A 22,688-nucleotide genomic window follows, 5' to 3' on the forward strand; every position below is an offset into this window, starting at 1 on the left:
GTGTTTGGGGAGGAAGTGGCGCATAGCTTGCAACGCTTTCTGTGCCTCTGTGAAGCGTTCCGCGAAACCCTTTACCGCTGGGCCGAACAGGCTGGTGGTGGAGATAGGGGAATCCAGGAAGGCGGCCCTGTCCACGTCCTTCATCTCTGTCAAGTTCAACCAGAGATGTCGCTCTAGCACTGTCAAGTTCGCCATGCTCCTACCAATCACCTGGGCGGTTGTTTTAGTAGCGCTTAGAGCCAAGTCTGTAGCGCTGCGCAGGTCTTTGAAAGCTTCCGGGTCAGGTCCAGACTCGTCCATAGAGCGGAGAAGTTTGGCCTGAAAGACCTGGAGGACAGCCATGGTGTGAAGCACCGAAGCAGCTTGTCCAGCGGAGGCGTAGGCCCGGCTAGCGAGAGCTGAAGTAATGCGGCAAGGCTTAGACGGGTGAGTCGTTTTAGCTTAGTGGGCAGGCAAAGGTGTGCGCCCTTAGAGATTGCAGCCTCAGCATGGCCGCGGCCCAGACAGGGAGCGCACAAGGTGTGATGATCCGCGCCGAAGAGAGGGCCTCTGCACGAGGCGCAGGTGTCTCGAGGCATTTGAAACAACGCCTTAGAGTAATTTGCTCTTTTAGATAAGTGAGTCGCAGCGGCGAACACACTAGCTTAGAAAGGATATATGCGCGCCGGATGGCACAGCAGAACAGCGGGCTGAAGGCGGCGTCCAGTCGAGACCAGGAAGCCGGCATCCTCAGAGCTGCTTAGCAGGTGGCTTGTTCCGCTGAAGGCTTTTCGACGGCGGCGAAGAAGGCTTCTCAACTTGCTGAAGGAGATTAAATCTGAATTCTATGGCGAAAATGGGGGCTTATATAGCCATAAGCCACACCCATTCTGGCGGGCTCTGACGCGCCTTGGCGCTAAGAGACCTGATTGGTTTGCGCTTCTTAGCCGCCTCACCATAGGTTCGTGTAGTTGCCGCAGCACAGCCAATGAGCGCGCTAGACGCTCAGCTGTATGTCTGTTGTGCAGCTGCACTGCATTTAAAAAATTTGGATTCAATATTCTCAAAGGAATTTTTCCCATAGCATAATCTACTTACGCAATACGAGATACCTCTCGAAAGGGAACGGTAGCTCAGACAGGTCAAAAATACACAAGGAGAAGCGTTAGAATCAGCAATCACAGACATTCACATTCGACTGGATTAGATTTCCCAGTGGACCGTTGAGTTTGCCGAAAAACAGTAGGTAATTTGCTCTGGAATTTCTACTGCGGTTGTGTGAGAAAAACACTGACTTGGCAGATTCAGATGGGAATAAGATTATGTGAAACACAAATTTCTTTAACGACCCCCTGAAAAACTAGTCCCGTCCGAATAGGGCTTTTGCAGTATGTTTTGGGTCTTTGCCTTGATGGAAGATTAATTGTCCCAGTGCTCATGTTGATTGCAGCTTAATTAACTCCTGGGTTTTTCTGTAGTTAGTGCTGTCTATTTTTATTTTTTTATCTTTACGCTCCCTGACTCAGCGAAGCATCCCCAAAGCACAATTCTGCCACCACCCTGATTCCCTCTAAAGATAGTGTTCTCATGGTGATGAAATTATAGGTCTGCCTGAAATATAGCAATTAGCTTTAATTCTCAAAATTTCTCTTTCGACATCTTCCGAATTGTCGAATTCCTTACAAGTAGAGACATTTTTTTTGTTGTAAGATTTATGACCTGTTTTCTGAAGAACATCCATCCATCCATCCATCTTCTTCCGCTTATCCGGGGCCGGGTCGCGGGGGCAGCATTCTAAGCAGAGATCCCCAGACTTCCCTCTCCCTAGACACTTCCTCCAGCTCTTCTGGGGGGACACCGAGGCGTTCCCAGGCCAGCCGGGAGACATAGTCTCTCCAGCGTGTCCTAGGTCTTCCCCGGGGTCTCCTCCCAGTGGGACGCGCCCGGAACACCTTCCCGGGAAGGCGTCCAGGAGGCATCCGGAACAGATGCCCGAGCCACCTCAGCTGACCCCTCTCGATGTGGAGGAGCAGCGGCTCTACTCTGAGCTCCTCCCGAGTGACCGAGCTTCTCACCCTATCTCCAAGGGATCGCCCAGCCATCCTGCGGAGAAAGCTCATTTCGGCCGCCTGTATCCGGGATCTTGTCCTTTCGGTCATGACCCAAAGCTCATGACCATAGGTGAGAGTAGGAACGTAGATTGACCGGTAAATCGAGAGCTTCGCCTTGCGGCTCAGCTCTTTCTTCACCACGACAGACCGGTACATCGACCGCATTACTGCAGAAGCTGCACCGATCCGTCTGTCAATCTCCCGTTCCATCCTTCCCTCACTCGTCAACAAAACCCCAAGATACTTAACTCCTCCACTTGAGGCAGGAACTCTCCACCAACCTGAAGTGGGCAAGCCACCCTTTTCCGACTGAGGACCATGGCCTCGGATTTGGAGGTGCTGATTCTCATCCCAGCCGCTTCACACTCGGCTGCAAACCGTCCCAGTGCATGCTGAAGGTCCTGGCTTGATGAAGCCAACACGACAACATCATCCGCAAAGAGCAGAGACGAAATCGTGTCGTCACCAAACCTGACACCCTCCGGCCCCTGGCTGCGCCTAGAAATTCTGTCCATAAAAATCATGAACAGAACCGGCGACAAAGGGCAGCCCTGCCGGAGTCCAACACGCACCGGGAACAAGTCTGACTTACTGCTGGCAATACGAACCAAGCTCCTGCTTCGGTCGTACAGGGACCGGATAGCCCTTAGCAAAGGGCCCCGGACCCCATACTCCCGGAGCACCCTCCACAGGCCGCCGCGAGGGACACAGTCGAATGCCTTCTCCAAATCCACAAAGCACATGTGGACTGGTTGGGCAAACTCCCATGAACCCTCCAGCACCCTGTAGAGCAGGGATGGGCAACTTCGGTCCTGGAGGGCCACTGTCCTACAGAGTTTAGCTTCAACCCTAATCAGGTGATTTTTTCAGGGTTGGAGCTAAACTCTGTAGGACAGTGGCCCTCCAGGACTGAAGTTGCCCATCCCTGCTGTAGAGGGTATAGAGCTGGTCCAGTGTTCCACGGCCTGGACGAAAACCACACTGTTCCTCCTGAATCCGAGGTTCTACTATCGGCCGGATTCTCCTCTTAGTCTGGTAGGAAGGGGGGGTCACCTGCACCCGAAAGGTATATTTTTTTAACCTAGTTTTTTGTAATCCTTAAGGTGTCTAGTAAAGGAATTTTGATGTTCCCCACGCTAATTATTGTCCCATATGTGATTTTTTGTATCATCTTTTGGGTCCGTGCTTGATTTTTGGCTGTGAAAAATGAAAACTTTAAATCTACATAGAATCTGAACAATACATCCTACAGACACAATCTACCCCATTTTCTCTTCGTCTTTGCATGAGGAATTGATAGATATGAGGATTGTCATGATTAGATGATGTATAGTGCATAAAAACTCAAATAAACACCAAAAAATTTACAAAAATGGTGACACTGGATCACTGGAACTCCTCCCCTATGGACCCTATTGATATATGTTTTCTAACTTTTGTATTTTTACAGTCTGTAAGATGTCTAATAAACAAATGTGGATGATCCCCACCTGAAATATTGTCACATGTATGTCTTTTCTGGCTATATTGGTTGCCACCAGTCAATAACACTGAACACGGCTATATTGGTATTATATTTATTGAAACAAAACAGAAAACAATTCATATAGTCAAATATGTCTACAGTATATATAGGGTATAACAAATCCCCATTAGAATAAACTGAAATAAAAAAACTGATTCTAATCAAAGGTCAAAAGGTCAATGATGTCTAATCATCATATTGCAGGTCTTCATAATCAATCTCTTGCTCCTCGTCTTCTTCACCATCTCCATCCATCTCCTCGACTGTTTCCTCCAGCAAGTCAGTGAGTGAAGTGGGGAGGATAGGTCCACAAGACCACACTGGTTCCAGGGTACCCTCTTCAGTCTTTTCCCAGCCTTGGCCAGGATCATGGGGCTTGGGACACCAGAATATTGGTGTGGCTGCTCTCTTGTAGATTGCCAGACGGTGGTTGACACGGTTGATGTGTGGGATGAGGTTGTCTCTGCAGGGCGGGAGCCGGGACAGATCCACCTTGGATCTGGTGGTAAGCGTCTCATCCTCTCCAATCATTTTTTTCAACATGATGCTGCGAACGTTGTTCACAGATTTTCCGCGGGCCTGGCCATACATTACACATGTAAATGCCTCAATGTCCTCCACCACATCTGGCTCCACAGACCACTGATCACCAAGTTTTCTGAGGACATAAATAATTATAGTATTACAAAGTCACAATGTATCAATACCTATGTTCAGCATTAATTCTCATTACATGCTACAGAATATCTAACTAAAAATACTCACTTGAAGGCTGCATGGTACTTTGGATTACTCTGCAACTTTTTCAGAGGCCCAACCTTCCCTTTGCCTCTAAAGGTACTTGTAACGTCTTCCCCTGTGAAGACGTATAGGCCGAGTGTTGTTGTGCAGTAGTCTGCCCCCTTACATTCTGCCAGTTCGCTGACATTTAGGATCCGCCTGTGCTTTCCGGTCCCAATGTCAACGTAGATGGTCAGCGGGATGGATTGAGCGTGGTGTAGGAGGATGAAGAAAATGTCTGTGTCTGGAGTCCTCACCACAGCCACCTTGTGCCCCAGTTGAGCGGCATACAGCAGGTACAGAACAACCCGGGTGTCAGTCTCTTCCTGGGTTGACTCCAGCTGAGGTATCTCACATGTGGTCACCTGAAACAAGTTATTGATTAAGGTGTGATAGTATATAGTAAGACACCATTTTATCAGTTTCTCATGTATAACTGGGCTTGGCTAAATATTTTCCAAAAGTTTCTAATAAAGAAGAATAGTGAGAAAGACTGTCAAAATACTCACATTGCCACCCGATGACTCCAACTGATATGCTTTGCCTTCAACGGCTACCACTGCTGTTCCACATTTCTCCAGCCGTGATGCAGATGCTTTGCTGCCCCACACCTCAAGTAGCAGTTTACATAGTTGTGTCTTGTTCTCATCATTTGCCAAGAAGAGTTTGAAGTCACTTGGCTTCCTTGTTGAAGGACCACCTATGATGTACCGCTGGGACACGCCACGACGCAATCTCTCCTGAGCTTTGACAGAATCATCATGGTAGGAGTCCGTTGAGAAGACAAAATGCTTCTTAGCCACCATATGGTCAAGGGACTGGAGACAAATTCCCTCGAACGTTGGTGGGAGATTCATCAAGGCATGGAAGAGTGCATTGCCATCCTGGATATAGAAAGCATCCTTCGGATAAGGCACATCTTCAGGAGCATCTTCCATCAAGTAGTGAAGCATTGCAGCCTTGTTGGTCTTATTGAAGAACCCATCAGCTGTGCCTAGGCTGGGAGGAACTGGGAAAAGTGAGTACTGCATCAGCTCGTCAAGGTTGAGGGGTTTATCCAGGTTCTGTGACTTGATGAGCTGCATGAAGGCGAGGTCACTTTGTTCACGGTACTGCAATACCTGCAAAGATGAACAGGTGAACAATACTGTTATCCTAATATGGCAACAATTATTCATTTTCTATATGAGGAGTATGGGGTCTCTTCCACTCTCCAGGCAACTTCCACTCTCCATTTGTCACAGCACGGCAGATGTCCTGAAATAATAAAGAAAACAATTAGCATTGAAGTGTTCAAGCAACTATAGCGTACACAAAATAAAACATATGCAATATTTAAAGGTAAAACGTATATATATAAGTGGAGAGTTGTCATACCTGACTTATAGACTGCACAAGGAGTCTTGTCTTCTCACTCTTCTCCAAGTCAGCATCACCAGAAATCATGAGGGTCAGGAACCTCATGAGATTAGATGGGAGGAGGTCATCCAAGGACATGATCAGATCATCAGCTGTGGGAGGCCAAGGAAGAGAATTTGACTCTTTGTATGTCTTCTTGATTGTACCACGAAGAAGAAGGGCCACATCTTCATACTTGTCCGTGCTCCCCATCTTATATGCATTTCTCACTGCATCTGAGATGGATAAGCTAGCACTGAATACCAAGCTATGGGTGATACAACCCTTCAAATCTACTGTGACCATAGAAATGCCAATCCCCTCATGCTTCTGAAGTTTTCTCTTCAGTTTCTCACTTCTGTACTCGGGATTGGGGAAGCCATTTCTCTCCAACTCTTGGGTGTAGACAAGACGCAGTGATGCAAGCCGCACAAACTTGTTCTGTCTTATCACTTGATCTTGAATGACATCAAGTACAGCATTAAATGACATCTGATGTGCAGCAGCTATGGAAGTCTGCTCTGTTTCACTGACAGGGTTGGTAGCAAGGGCTTTACCTCGGGATGTGATATGCTTTGCATATTTCAGGTTGAATGACTTGCGACATGACTGATGGTAATTTGCTTCTCTCGCAAAAAGGTCCTCACCTTGCACCATGCGATGTAGACGTTGAAGTCCAAGTTCAAAGGCTTGAGGTGTAATCTGTTTCCATGTAGGCTCCTTCAATGATCCGTCCTTAGCCTTATATACTGGGAACTTGATGCATCGTTCGGTCTTTCCCAATACTTTCACTTCCAGCTTTCCACAGAAGATACACTCTGGGGGGAACAGCTGCTTAGCTGAGGAGGACCCACATTTACGTGGTGAGCGTGATGTTGAAGCTTGCTGAGATGTCACAGTAGTTCCTTCCTGTAAGCGTCCCTGGTTCTTTGTAAACTTTTGGTAGCAGGCTCGATGATAGCCAGTTGTTTCTAAATTGGCACCTACAAGAGTCTCTGGAATGAGATTACAGACATCATCCATGCGAAACGGCGAATCAAGAGCTTCTTGGAGACGTCCATCACGAATGCTGTGTAGCAGAGCCAGCTTGTCAGTAGCAGACCCTTTAATTTTACTAAATGGTGTGAAATCTGCATGCTCAAAGCCATGTACATGTAAAATACAATTTTCAGGACCATGGTCTTTTGATTTGACACCATCATCTCTCTTGGATTTCTTTGTAGCAGGATTGAACTCTTCATACTCACTATCATTTTCTTCCTTGTGTTTCTTTGACGTAGACTTTGACTGGGGCATGATTAGCAATGATCACCAACTAGCCAATTAGCTATTATAGTATAATTTTAAAGGTCCTGGACAGTCAGGAGGACTGTAGCAGTTTAAAAACTTAAATGAGCAGTAAATGAGAGAGAAAGACAATAGTTAGTGGTATTTTGCAAGATCCTCTTTGTTGTCTGAGGATGTACCACAGTCGTCACGGCAACTCAACTCTCTCAAACTGCCACTCAGAATTCGGAAAATGCAGCTAAGCTGCCCAATGTAAACTCATTACAATACACCAATCTAATTAATAATAAAATTCATATACATGTAAACATAAATACACATATTTAGGTAAAAAGACGAAAGAAAAAAAAAATATACACATACATATAAACAATCCAATATTCATGTGACCCAACTAAATGCAGGGTGGTCGGAATAACAGTGTTGACTTTCTTTTTCCCTAATGTCTTCAAGGCAGCTTCAAATTTGGTAGAGTATATTTTTCAGACTAACCATCGATATCTCCCTTCTCTTTTTTTGAGGATGATTAGCATGCATCAGTTTTAATTTCCCAGATTATCATCAATCATTTTCCGTTTCCCAGATTGTCATCAACGTTGGCTGTTAGTAGGAAGATGGGCCGGCACTGATACAGTGTGGCACTGGATTGCTCCAAACAGCTTTTTTTGTATTTTCGGTTTGCTCTGGACTTTCTGATGGCCTTCAGTGTTATTGACTGGTGGCAACCAATATAGCCAGAAAAGACATACATGTGACAATATTTCAGGTGGGGATCATCCACATTTGTTTATTAGACATCTTACAGACTGTAAAAATACAAAAGTTAGAAAACATATATCAATAGGGTCCATAGGGGAGGAGTTCCAGTGATCCAGTGTCACCATTTTTGTACATTTTTTGGTGTTTATTTGAGTTTTTATGCACTATACATCATCTAATCATGACAATCCTCATATCTATCAATTCCTCATGCAAAGACGAAGAGAAAATGGGGTAGATTGTGTCTGTAGGATGTATTGTTCAGATTCTATGTAGATTTAAAGTTTTCATTTTTCACAGCCAAAAATCAAGCACGGACCCAAAAGATGATACAAAAAATCACATATGGGACAATAATTAGCGTGGGGAACATCAAAATTCCTTTACTAGACACCTTAAGGATTACAAAAAACTAGGTTAAAAAAATATACCTTTCGGGTGCAGGTGACCCCCCCTTCCTACCCTACTATCTCCAGTACCCTGGCATAGACTTTCCCAGGGAGGCTGAGAAGTGTGATCCCCCTGTAGTTGGAACACACCCTCCGGTCCCCCTTCTTAAAAAGAGGGACCACCACCCCGGTCTGCCATCCCAGAGGCACTGTCCCCGACTGCCACGCGATGCTACAGAGGCGTGTCAGCCAAGACAGCCCCACAACATCCAGAGACTTGAGGTACTCAGGGCGGATCTCATCCACCCCCGGTGCCTTGCCACCGAGGAGTTTCTTGACTACCTCGGTGACTTCAGCTTGGGTGATGGACGAGTCCACATCTGAGCCCTCAGCCTCTGCCTCCTCAATGGAAGACGTGACAGCGGGATTGAGGAGATCCTCGAAGTATTCCTTCCACTGTCCAACGACATCCCCAGTTGAGGTCAACAGCTCCCCACCTCTACTGTAAACAGCGTTGGTAGGGCACTGCTTCCCTCTCCTGAGGCGCCGGACGGTTTGCCAGAATCTCTTCGAGGCCAGCCGATAGTCCTTCTCCATGGCCTCACTGAACTCCTCCCAGGCCCGAGTTTTTGCCTCCACAACCACCCGGGCTGCAGTCCGCTTGGCCTGCCGGTACCTGTCAGCTGCCTCAGGAGTCCCACAAGCCAACCAGGCCCGATAGGACTCCTTCTTCAGCTTGACAGCATCCCTTACTTCCGGTGTCCACCACCGGGTTCGGGGATTGCCACCTCGACAGGCGGAGACCTTACGGCCACAGCTCCGAGCGGCCGCTTCGACAATGGAGGTGGAGAACATGGTCCACTCGGACTCAATATCTCCAGCCTCCCTCGGGATCCGGTCGAAGCTCTGCCGGAGGTGGGAGTTGAAGATCTCTCTGACAGGAGACTCGGCCAAACGTTCCCAGCAGACCCTTACAGTACGCTTGGGTCTGCCGAGTCTGTCCAGCTTCCTCCCCCGCCATCGGATCCAACTCACCACCAGGTGGTGATCAGTTGACAGCTCCGCCTCTCTCTTCACCCGAGTGTCCAAGACACATACGGCCGGAGGTCAGATGAAACGACCACAAAGTCGATCATCGACCTACGGCCTAGGGTGTCCTGGTGCCACGTGTACTGATGGACACCCTTATGCTTGAACATGGTGTTCGTTATGGACAAGCTGTAACTAGCACAGAAGTCCAATAACTGAACACCACTCGGGTTCAGATCAGGGGGGCCGTTCCTCCCAATCACGCCCCTCCAGTTGTCACTGTCGTTGCCCACGTGGGCGTTGAAGTCCCCCAGTAAAACGACGGAGTCCCCAGTCGGAGCACTTTCCAGCACCCCTCCCAGAGACTCCAAGAAGGCCGGGTACTCTGCACTGCCGTTTGGCCCGTAGGCACAAACGACAGTGAGAGACCTATCCCCGACCCGAAGGCGCAGGGAAGCGACCCTCTCGTTCACCGGGGTAAACTCCAACACATGGCAGCTGAGCTGGGGGGCTATAAGCAAACCCACACCAGCCCGCCGCCTCTCACCATGGGCAACTCCAGAGTGGTGAAGACAACATAGCTCCTAGGGTCATTCGGGTACTCAAACCCCTCCACCACGTTAACCCTCTGGGGTCTGGGCTGTTTTTGGGGCCCTTGAGATGTTCTGACATGCCCTGACATTTGTGCTTTTTTCAGTTGCTTATAAACATATTAATGGCAAAGGTGTAAATTCACTCTATAAAGCACAAACAGGGCTACCATAATATGTGAGCCATGTGTATGTACATGTTTTCATTTTTGAGAGAATAATGTTTATGCGTGGTTATTGAAAAAAATAAAAAATAAAAATTCTGAAATAAGGCCACAAAACACATAGTAAATATGTGTCAATAAGACTTTTGACTAATGGATGTCCTCGCCTAGTGTTTTTTCTTCAAAATTATGTGAAAATAGTCTTGCTTTATCGTTCACATAAAACCATACATTGATTTAAATTGATGTAAAACAGGTTTTGCTTGGAAAGCCAATATGCGAGGGGGAGGAGTAGTTTACACCTTAGATTACAGTGTCCCACCCACTTTGCATAATGATGAGCCATTCACTCAGGTGTGAAACTGACTGAGCCACAATACAAGGACAACAGATATATTTAGAAGACTTATATTGACCATTTAAGATTTTGCTTACATCTATCTTGTAAATATGTTTTGCTATTTTATTAAAAAGGTTACAATTGCAACAATAATTACAATTTCAACAATATTTCAAGTGTACTCTTTCTTTGTAAAAAAAAAAAAAGATTATAGGCCTACATTTTATCTATGTATATGTATGTATGCATGCATATTTCAGTCGATTTTTACTCATCTCAGTAGCAATACAGTTTGCTAAAACATCATCATTCATTCACACACGCGATTTAAATTTAACTTCTGGCAAAGATGAAGTTGACCATAGGCTATTGACTCGCGATCTTCGCAGTAGGCTAGTGTTTTGGATGGTTTGTTTAGAACCAGCTTTCTGTAAATATATTTCACATTTTTTAGACATGTGAGGCGAGTAGGCTATACGGTCTGGTTCATGATGATCTCCAGTTCAAGCACCTTATGTTGTGATTGCTAGCCTATATTTACTTTAAATCCAGGAAATTTGTTAATGAAAAAATTATTAAAATTAAGATACAATTGATACAAAACGAAATTCGTTTTAAAGAAAGGATTTGTACTTTCTGTTTTGAGGTCTCTGTGAAAGTTTGAAAGTCTTTTAGTGCTTTTTTTAGAGCGCTCCCGACCATAATGGAGAACTGTCACGTAATATTGTTTTTTCCTCATAAATGCGAACACGAAAAATAAAAGACAAAAGACTTTTAAGTAAAACTTACTCCGAAATTGTGTTCTCGGCGGAATTCGCTCTTCAAAATGCTGCCGTTCGTCCTCTGAGGAAAAGGTGCATTCTTCCTCGCTGTCCAGAATCATCTGAAGGGAGTCTTTATTACCGGAGAAGCGTGTCATACTCAAAACGCGATGAACTATCAGTCTGAAGTCTGATGAACAAACTGTGTTTTTATGGCATTGATCGGGGGGCGTATGCGATGCATACTAGATCAGGTAAACTATTTACATGTGAATCGCGCCGGGGGCGGGGCGGCTGCAGCTCATTTAGAGATAATGAAGGGAGAAGGAAAAACGGTACCTCTCCTTGCTTTCAAAGGGATTACACGAGTTAAAAACATTTGTTTTTTATATAAATTACTTCATTTAAAAGAGGAGATTTCAAGCTTCATAAAGACATATCTCACGTGCCTGTGTGAGAAGTATTCGCTGAGTTATGATTCATTTTCGGACGCGTTTCAGAATGGACTACACGGACAGAGAGAAGGCAGAACTCGCTTCGTGATTATTTTTCTTTATTTGGCAAAAAGCACAACATTTTGTTTTTATTGTGAGTATACACAAAAATAATACACATTTAACAGAATCGATTGATGTATGAAACTTGTTTTATAAAATCAAAGTCAAAAGAGTATTTGGGGTCTCAATTCAACTCATAAGGAAAAAAGCGAGCAGATCACGCCGGCGTGATCTCCGACCTCTGAGGGTTAAGGTGGCAGTTCAAGGAGGGGAAGAACACATTCTCCAAACTGTAACTTTGTGAACACACTTCCTGCTCCTATTGACAGGACATTCAGTTTTGGTGGCTAGTTTTAGATGGTTTTAAAGCTCTTCCACATTTTCCGATTGTGTAATTGATGAACTTTTCTGTTGTCTTTGTGTGTTGAATGAAAGACGTTTTCTTCTGTTATTGCACCAACTGGTGTTTCTAACAAACGTTTGTCGTTTTGTTGACCTCTGTTCTCAATGGTGTTTTTGGTCTTGAAAGTGTCAGAAGTCTTTCAAATACACGTAAAACAGCTCATCAGACAAAGAGAGGAAAAACCAATGAGAGGAAATCTGCATACTTCAGTGATTTATATTATTGTTATTTATAGGACTGCATAATTTGACCAAAACATTTGTGATAATAAAAATAACTAGAATGCATTTCCGGAGGAACTGCGAAGTGTGCTTGCTCGGGTGCGGTTCACTAACGTTAGCAGGTAGTGGATAAGGGTGCGTTGAAGAATCAATTTTTCCCCCCACCCCTAATGTCTGCAATGTAGACTAGTGCCAATGGCATTGTTTATGTGGCTTGGTTGTTGGTTTTGAAATAATTGGTTATGAATATACAGCAGAGAGTTGGAGTGTTTTGGGTGATGAAATAGTAGCCTATTGAAAAGAAGTTGACAGTCTTAATTTACTGTATCCAATAAGCCAATACAAAACTCACCCAGCTGTTCTGTGGTTGAGTGTTCCCTTTGATTAGGAACAAATTTACTATCTCAAATTAAGGTCTACCGTAATTAGCGATGCTTTGATTGCTGCTGTCAAGATGGTTGTCATCACCTACACAGAAACGCTGATTTTTATAGCCTACCGTCAGTCCTCATATTGTAATTAAAGGAAAAAGCTATCAGTTTCACTATTAGCTTTCTCTAGCGATGCAATCGCAACAACATGGATAACGCTGTTTGGCCTTGCCTAACTTTATATGACATATGCACCATATGCTAGAGTTACACATCCCGCTGCCATTTCAGGGCTTGAATTTGGGTGCGGGAATGTGGGGATTGCGCATAATTTAAACCATTCCCGCAAGGTTAGCTTTTATAGTGCGAGAAATTCCCGCACAAATATATTCGCTTCATCTCAGAACAAATGATTAAAAAATAAATTCACAGATGCGAGAAAAAAGATGTCAAACTGTCTTTTATTTTCGAAATTAATTCCTCAATCAGTGCTGGACCGGCATTTTCTGTCTTCCGCTGAGCCCTGGCCGTAGACAGATCATATGTTTCACGCTGTCAATGCAGTGGTCTGCGTTGCGCTGATCTTATTCACACTATCGAGTGTAGGTCTAACATTGAGTCATAATGAGCTGTTTGTGAAGAAATTATCCACTTCCAAATTATGTCATTTTAATCACGAAATTGAAACATTAAAAAACAATTTGCTCTTTATGGTGTGCGAGTGATAGAGCGCGGCAGCAACGAACCAACTGATCAGCTTGCAGCATAACAACATTGAATGCTCGGCCGAACAGCTGATCATAGCTGTACAGGGCACCTTATTATTTTTCATCTCCATAAATATATCTAGTAGTAAAGCTAATGCAAGGGCTAGAAATCAATTAATCTTTTGCTGATACTTCCTTGTCATCATGGAGAGCGCAGTTCATGGTTGCATAGCAACGACAGACGCCACGGGAGAGCAAGCGCTTGTGGAAAGGAGACAGTGGCGCGCCCGTGCTTTCCACTTGTAAGTGGTTCCACACACATCTAAGGTGCGTTCCATTCGACAGGGTCCATACGCAGTGTTCACTGCTCCCCTACTTCCTGAGCACGGTATATCAGTTGAAGTGGACTTCACTGACAATAACCGCTCATTTGAAACGTCCTGCAAACGTCATCAAAGAAAGTCAACGACGGGGTCGCGCAGATTATGATATAACATAAATATATATAGGACTACATTCATATTTTAATTTGTATTATTATATTATATATTTACAATTATATTGCACCATTTTACAACTACCTAAAATAAAATCACTTTACTTCACAAACTAGCTAAGCTGGCTGGATTCACTGAGGTAAATTATAATCATCAAAAATTGTAGATCCCCCCCATGTGACCCATGTAAGCGGGGAATTCCCTCCCAGATTAAAAAACGAAATTCAGGCCCTGCATTTATTATCAGATCTTGTGCATCCTCACATTGGAGTCCCGAGTTCATGTACAAAGTTTGGTTTCGATACGTGACAGAGTTCCTGAGATATGGATGACTTCCTGTTTGGCGACTACGCCGCCGATTTCGTTTGGCTGTGACGGGCAAACGCTTCCGAAAATCAAAAATCCTTGTAGTAACTTTTGTGAGGCTTGGTCCAAGGATCATGTACGTCCAGTTTTGTGAAGTTCGGACCAAATTTGTGACCTGTGAAAATTTAGTTTCGCTTTCTGTTCAATCCAATATGGCGGACGAACGACATGGACTCGTGATGTCATCTTCGCGAGCAACTTACACCGGTACTGACCGGACGTTTTAAAGTTGGAACGGAGTCTCTGTCTCAAAGGGCCTAGGTGCAGGAGCTGGCCAAAATTTTTCTCCCAGAAATAATAATAATAATAAGAAGAAGAAAACTTAAGAAGAACAATAAATGTGCTGCTTTCAGCAAGCACACTTAATAATAATAATAATAATAATAAGAAAACTTAAGAACAACAATAAGTATGCTGCTTTCAGCAAGCACACTTAATAATAAAAACTGTATTTTACACAGTGTTGCACGGTTAATCAAATCGCTATAGCGATGTCAAGTCTATGCTATTATATGATGCAAAATGCACGATTTTATGAAATAAATAAATGCATGTGTGGACGTGACAACCCATTCTCTCTGAGAGCTGTTTGCACATTTTCTACACTGCTAATAAAAAGAAGACCAGTCAGTTTCGGTTTAGGCTGTGCCGCGTATGGTCACACCGTGACTTTTTCCGGTGTGCAGCGTGGAGAACAGGTGAAGATGGATGCCGAGCAGACGGACACTGAACTAGTGGCCAGAAAACAATTCTACCTCTGTTATATGGCGATATTTTGGCTATAAAATAACCGACACTGAGCAGAGAGAGCAGTGCTGCCAACTCTCACTCATTCAGCGTGAGACTCTTTGTTAATTGACCCTTCGCAGGGAGTTTGATTGACAGGCGATCTGACCAATCATAATCCACCATCCGCCGAATCCGCCATTTTTGTCCGACAAAGCAGTCAGAGGGCCCTTTCACACCTACCTTGTTTGGTCTGGATTTTCCAGTTTGATCCGAATCAATATTACAGGTGTGAAACCTCCACCCGGACCACGGTCCGGACCAAACAGACGAAATTTGGTCAGACGAAAAGAGGTAGTCTCGGTCCGGATCAAACTGAACAAAGGTTTGGTTCGTTTCTAGTGTGAAAGCATTTTCTGTATGGTTCGGACTTTCAGACCATTTACAGGAAGTTCCGGTGGTTCTCACAGGATTGCTTGCAGTCTTCTCCTTTCCTGCTGGCGACTATAAAATGTTCGCACAACGAGGATGTTCATTTGGCGAATTTGAACTAGCCTCGAGTATAGTTGGTGCTGTAGGTAGCAATGCCGTAATAATAAGAGTATAGTGGCAACGATATGCGTCCGTTTATTCATTCATGTCAACGTTTTTTTTTTTTTTTTTTTTTTTGTCAAAGTTACCCGCCGAATTGACAATGCACTGATGTCAGACGCACGTCCGTTTACAAACCAATCAATGTCAAGATGCAGCCCACATAGATGATGACAACAGGATGCAAGTATGTCATGTAAAGTTATTTAGTGCGCTCGCATAATTGCAATGTGAAACCAAACCAAACCTTACCGAATGTATAAAATCTATCAAAACATGAACTTTGGTTCGAACCTTGGTGCGGACTTTCAGGTGTGAAAACGCCCCAGTAGATTAATGTTGGTGGATTAGACGGACTGTACTGATGTCTTTCCGCAGTTAAAACAACATTCCTTCTTATGTTCTTTCATGTTTATTTAATGCTATAAATTAACTAGAAGGAAGAAATGATCGGTTCACGAGCAGCTTTAAGAGGCTCTACAGCGATCTGTCACAACACATTAAAGAGCCACAAAACGGTATTTATTTATTAAAAAAATGACCAAATTTGAAAGTTGAGACTTTGTTTCATATCAAAAGTAACCTGGTCTGTCCTGTCTGTCAGTGCCTTGTCAGTGTCCTCTTTGCTCTGCGATGTATATTTCACTGTGTGAGAACATGGTGTGTGGCGTGAGAGCGGCGTGGCTTGTCAGACATAGCAACAGTAACTAAATGGGGCGGGTTTTTGCGAACGGTCAATTGATACTTTTCACACGCTCTCACGCCACACATCCATTTTCTCAGAGAATTTTTTTTTTTTTTTTTTGAGAAAAATCACAAAGCAAACAGGACACTGACACCCGCAGACTAGACAGAGCAGGTTACTTTTGATAGGAAACCAATTCTCAGCTCTCAGATTCTGTCAATTTTATTACAAAATTCAAACAATAGCGTTTTGGCGCTTGTAAATGTGACGTGACCGATCGTGGTCGTGAACCGAACATCTCTTACTCTTTACTAGTTAATAGTAAATAAACACGAATGAACAATAGGTGTGTTGAAAGATACAGTACAACTTACCGAAATGTTATGCCTCGTACATAATATAGATCAATCAGTGTTTTTCAACCACGGAAAGAGGTCAATAAAACAGCCGGAGAACAATATGTCACATAACGTTACATTTACCTCAGGAAAGCCATTTCATGATGGCACGTTAGTTGGCTAGACAAATTATATATAGAGAGGAGTATTTTGCTAAATATGTGCACTATATTAAATATTTATTATATTTTTACTTATATCATTAAAATATTGTAACGTTGTTATTATAGCCTAGTAAAAAACACATTATATTTATTTTGAGTTTTTATTTTTAACCTTTAATAATAATACCAGCTGACAGGGCTCTCTGTGTCATGATCCTGGTATTCTCTCTCTTTCTCCCTCTGCTGGTCTCATTCACTTAAACACACACATACACTCACTTTGACTTAGCTGTTCCTCATTACCTGTTGCCATCATTTGTTGATTATTTATGAGAGACTTTCTGTTTGCAAGCCTAAGCAGCCGATTGCCTAATTTCTATTAAAGGAGTCATGACCTGTAATTTTCACTTTCAATGTATGTTATGATTGCCTAACGATTATACACTGGCCGGGAAGCAGATATTTAAAAGTGAAGCGTTTGTTTACCCCTGGGTTCGTAAACCAGCCCACGTGCACGCGCACTCAAATACGAGATTTTAATTTCTGCCCCGACTTGACGTCAAGACGGGGCAGGATATACCATATATGGACACCGCAGACCTATGCTGCAGGAAGCCCGCCCTGCCCCTCTCCCCCTCATATTCAGTTCAGTCGAGAAAGATGCAGAAACGTAGTGCACACGTGAGTTGCTCTGTTGTTGACTGCCAGAATCAACATATAAATGTGTTTTCTCTCCCAAGAACGGACCAAGCTATCAGGGACCAGTGGATTAAATTCATTTTTAATGACGCGGTTCCTACAACCCTTCCCACTGGCTTAACGTTAGGTGTCTGTGCTAAACATTTTACGCCGGAATCGTTCATATATTATACATGTATATTATATAACTATGACAACATATAATTGTATTGATTTTTTTATAGAATAGATAAGGATAGATAAATAAAACAAACAGTCAAGTAATAATAAACAAAGAAAAAGATCACGTTACATGTCTGTAGAAGAAAAATATTGAATGTCTAAAAAACCACAATGTGAAACAAGGCAAAAACACCACATGATAGCAAACGTTGATCTCAATAACCAATGTAAGCTGATAAAAAAAGTAGACTACATCTCTGTTAATGTAATCTACATTAAATAAAAGGTAGCCTATAATGTATGTCAAAATGATTGTCTTTACCATTCAGAGACATCTTGATGTAGACGTCCTTCCATCGACTCTACATCTTCCCTTTCCAGCTCAGGTTCAGAGTCTGGCTCATACATATACGGTTGAATTCCGTAGGTCGCGGCCAGGTCGGGTTCATTCACAACTTGCGCCATGATGTCATTTTGGAATGATATGCTGAAGTTACCTGCGGTGTCAACCCCCCTCCTTCCTGCCACCAATCAACGCGCCCCTCATTTGCATTATTAAAATGACCGTCCACGACAGCCAAAATATTGCATCAGATCTCGCGAGACAATAATGCCTTTAGAAATAAGGGTCAGAGGAGCTCTGTGTTTATTTTTTTTCCACTTTTCTTTTTTAGAAGGGCCTGAAAGACTATAATAGAGCGTGGGTATCCAAGGTAATACTAGGTTATGACTCCTTTAAAAGACATTATTACCTGCTTTCGCTTTTGGGTCCTCCCTCTCAACTCTGACACTCTGTATGTTTACAGCATTAGGTGAGATTTTATTTTTTATTTTTTTCTTGAGAAAAATTAACATGTATCTACTGTACCTAATATTTATCCAAATGAATTGATATTGAATCAAGATCGGAATCAAATCACAATATTTGATTTCAAATCGTGAAATTTGTGTCAAGCAATAATAAAAACAGTAGCCTACCAGTCATTGTACCATGTAAACATTGTAACAAGTTGTCAATAAACTCAACAAAATTCTGTTACCAAATGTTCACTTACACCAAAAATTATCCACAGACTGAGTTTATACAAAGCATACAGTATGTTGCATCATGCTTAAATGTCCCTGTTTGTCTGGACAGAATGTTCAAAATATCTTATTTTCATGAGCTTACAAATGTTCTTATTTATTGTTCCACTTATTTTATACTATTGTACTATTGAGACAATAACAAGTTTGCAGTAATGCAAAGATGTCATTATTTAATTTAGTAAAAAATATTTGAATATGAAAACACTGTGCATTTAGTTGTTGTTGCTAGTTTGAGTTGAGAAATACACATTTCAGCATTATCACTAATCTGTGTATGCATTTTCCTTGAGAACCAAGCAAGCTGACTCATGAAACCATTTGTTTATTATATCGCAATCGCAATATTGACCTCAGTAATCGCAATATGACATTTTCTCCAAATCGAGCAGCCCTAATTTTACAGTACAACTGATTTTTACAACCCTAGTATTAAGTACACTGATTTTTTTTTAATTTATTCAATAAAATTAAAAGGCCTTGTTTTTGAAGTAGTCTGTGATATAGTTTTATATTGAAAAGCTGACCCTATAAGTTCCATGGCAAACATTATCTTCCTATCATTATCATTGTCTTCCACTATCTTCTTAATGAAAGTGGCAGTGTATTAAACAGTCTTCCAGACATTTTTTTTAAGGTAACATTTATCATGTGATTGTGTGTGTCTCTATCCCGAGAATTCATGCATGACAGGAACCTAGACACACAGAAATGTCTTATAAGTGTGATCATAATAAGTTATATCACTACACTGAATATTTTTTAGATAAGATAAAGTAGATACATGCATTGCATATGAGGGCACAAAGTCATGTGTATGTATAGAGACATATTTTAGCTGGAGGCATGTACTTTTATTAGTTTGATTATGTAGCTGACACTAACAACTGAAAATCTTTCTCTTTCTACAGTTCAAGCCAACATACTAATCCTCATACTTATCCTATCCTCATACTTATCACCATAATAATGCTGATAGACTTATTACTCTCCATTTAACATGATCATGATGGGGCATGTCCTCTGAAAAGTGCTTAAAGAAATACTTTACTCCAAACTTTGAAGTGTTAAAGCTCCAGTCCACATTCATTGTAAGTCAGTGGAAAAGAGCAAGCAGTACATTCTTTAAAAAAATGGGTTTAGAATTACATCAGGTTGAATAAATGATAACAGAATTTTCATGGGTGAACCATTTAGTTTAACCATTTAGTTAACTGTTCATATGTAGAATTGTATAATTATTTATGTAGAATTAAAAAACTTGCCACCTTTTGGTGAAATTCGCCATTTTGAATTCAAAATGGATAATTTGTCTAGAATCCATTGAGATTTTGAATTCAGAAGGAGGTTTGTGAGGAGTCACAGGCAGTGAAGTGAGAACCACAACTTTTTTGGGGCTGCACGGTTCTAACGCAAGCAGCTCATGATCCATTGTTTTTTTGTGTCTTGCAATGGCTTGGTATGCAGTAAATGCCAGGGAGGGAGGGAGAGATGAGAGATGCATGCGTGAATTGCCTGCATCTGTGCGGCATCTTTCTACTAAGTTTTAACAGTAAAGTGACTCCCTCGTTGCTGAGAAATATAATGTAGCGATTCAGTAGCAAAGCTGTTTTATTAATATGTCGCAGTGCAACGTTGATAACAATTTTCTGTTCTCCTGCATGTTTCTGTGTATGCACAGCGCAATCTCCGATCTCTGTGTGAGTGGTGTGTGTGTTTGTGCTTCAATGAAACCAGTATCACCAAGGGATCCGTTTCACTGTTTATATCACTCAGCTTGCAGCATTTCTCACAGCGAGTGTCATGGCGAAGCAAACACACTTAGTGCAGCAGATTAATGGCATATTTCAAGAGAATCGTTCAAATTGGTATACAAGCATGAAATTTGGCACAGATACTCTCTAAGGGTCACTTTTTGGGAAAAAGGCGTTGGTCACCGAAAAATTCAACATGGCGGCCATTTTTTCAAGATGGCCGCTATTTCTGTCAAATGCTCATTATGTCAATCGTTCAAACAGTGATGTAGGCATAACATTTTGTGAAAATACTCTCTTCAGAATGTTTTTTTGGAAAACTGTGCTTGTCCCTCAAAAATTCAAGATGGCAACCATTTTTCAAGATGGCCGCCATTTCTCTTGAATCCTTGCATCTTTTTTTCAAATGGTGATGCTATCATGAAATTTGGTACAAATATTCTTCAAGGAACATTATCATGGAAAAAGGTGTGTGCCGCTCAAAAATTAAAGATGGCGACCATTTTCAAGATGGCCACCATTTCTGTCAGAGCTCAATTTAATGTGTTAAAGGGTAACTAAACTAAATTAAAATATATATGATCACTCACATCAAGACGCCGCTGCAGTGTTGGAGTCCATGCAGGAGTAGCAGCATTTACGTCGCTTTTCAGCGTGAGCTGTGTGGAGAAGCCCATTTCCACCTCTATTGCGTTGGAAAAGCAATCAAAGTAAAATGCAGGTTGCACACTTGAGCTCTAGGCGGGAACTCACGGTCTTCCAGGCCAAGTGCATGCAACCACTGGCGCCTAATTTCCAAGTCTGCTGGAAAGCTATGCAGTCCAGCAGTGCTGTTGCAACCAGCAACACTACACCTACGTACCCTCCTGACCACTGTACTAAATATAGATAAATCTACGCTAGCTCATACCAAGGGCGTGGTGAGCTCGTACCAGGGGCGTGGTGAGCTGGAACCTGCTTACGTCACGTAGTACCGCAAACATCCAATAGGAAAATTCAACTGCAGTAGCCACCGTTCAACCTGAAGAGGGCAGCACTCAGACGTTTTTACACCATATATTGTAGAATTAAAACACTTTATACCCAAATGTCAAAAAAGTTACTCAAATCAATGAATAGCACTAATAAAGCCCCATTCTTACAGATCATTAACTAAAAAAAGTTGGTTTAGGGTTTAGTTACCCTTTAAGGAAGGTTTTGTTTAATAGAGTGAAAGTCATTACACAACCAGGGCACACTGGTGACTTCACTGCTGTGGAACTCAGCATGGGGTTCAGTGTCAGCTGATCTAGTTTTACTAATACTGTAGTTCTTGAATAGTAGTAATAGTATAGCTAAGTTTAGTGTCCCAAATGCTGTCTAACAGCCCCTCATCTATTAGCTAGTAATAGATGTAGTTAGATAGCCGCACCTGAATTGACAGGTTGTGCCAGCGCGGGAGAGCCGAGCCAAGGGTAAAGCGGGGCAATACATGACTTGTTCATGTATGCTTACCTGGAAGGTGTGCAGATCACACAGGACTTAAATGGCATTGGATGAATGATCGGGCTAGGTGTAGGTGACCCGTACCTAGTTGTATCCCATACCTGAATGTGTACTATGTCTATGATTGAGGTGGTAAAAGGATAACCCCTCGGCCTTAATCAGACAACAAACCCCCAAAATGGCAAATGAAAATCCTATGTCTGATTGGATGAAATGTTGTCTTTGTCAGACAGACACAAAGAAATCCATCCAATCACCACCTACCCAACATGTTTCTCAACATGATGGCTATAAAATGATTGCCACCAACATTCCACTCTTTCACAAGATGAACAAAATGCCAATGACCCTGGACCTGGAGCGACTGGATGAAGGTGGTGGTATAGAAGCTACTTTGAAAAGGAACCAAGCAAAGTATCACTACAATTGTCGACTTCGGTTCAACAACACAAAGTTACTTTGTGCCTAGAAGCAACAGTCCGATGCTCAGTGTAGTGAGACAGATGAAGGCCAAACAAAGCGTTGCAGAACCATGATGCAGAAAAGTCTAGATGATCAGGTTTTCTTTCTTTGTGATAACATATTTCCTGAATCTGACCTACGTCAGGTAATGACAATGCACCTGAATGACAGACTACATGAATGTGCACAAACACTGAATGATGCTAAATTATTGTCTCAACTAAGTGGTGCTGATGCCATTGCACAGGAGCTGAAATACCATCATTTGTGTCTCATTCATCTTTACAACAGAGAGAAACTTCACCTCAGAAGGCTTGAGAAAGAGTCACAGAGTGAAACGATTCAACCAGCCATCTTTCCTA

General features: G+C 42.7%; 2 protein-coding genes across 4 annotated transcripts in view; one reads left to right on the plus strand and one right to left on the minus strand.

Moving 5' to 3' along the window:
* cntln (centlein, centrosomal protein) overlaps window positions 1–22,688 on the plus strand; it is a 221,931-nt gene that overhangs the window by 47,535 nt on the left and 151,708 nt on the right. The window lies entirely within an intron of this gene.
* LOC311069655 (uncharacterized protein) lies at window positions 3,802–5,652 on the minus strand (the record flags this gene model as incomplete). The annotated part of the gene is made up of 3 exons (XM_084092978.1): window positions 4,905–5,652; window positions 4,381–4,760; window positions 3,802–4,273 (listed from the first exon to the last, which is right to left on the minus strand). The coding sequence occupies exons 1-3, from the start codon at window positions 5,571–5,573 to the stop codon at window positions 3,802–3,804; spliced, it is 1,521 nt and encodes a 506-aa protein (XP_083949104.1). The 5' UTR covers window positions 5,574–5,652.

This window comes from Abramis brama, assembly GCF_963993115.1.
Source record: "Abramis brama genome assembly, chromosome: 2".
NCBI classification, from domain to species: domain Eukaryota; kingdom Metazoa; phylum Chordata; class Actinopteri; order Cypriniformes; family Leuciscidae; genus Abramis; species Abramis brama.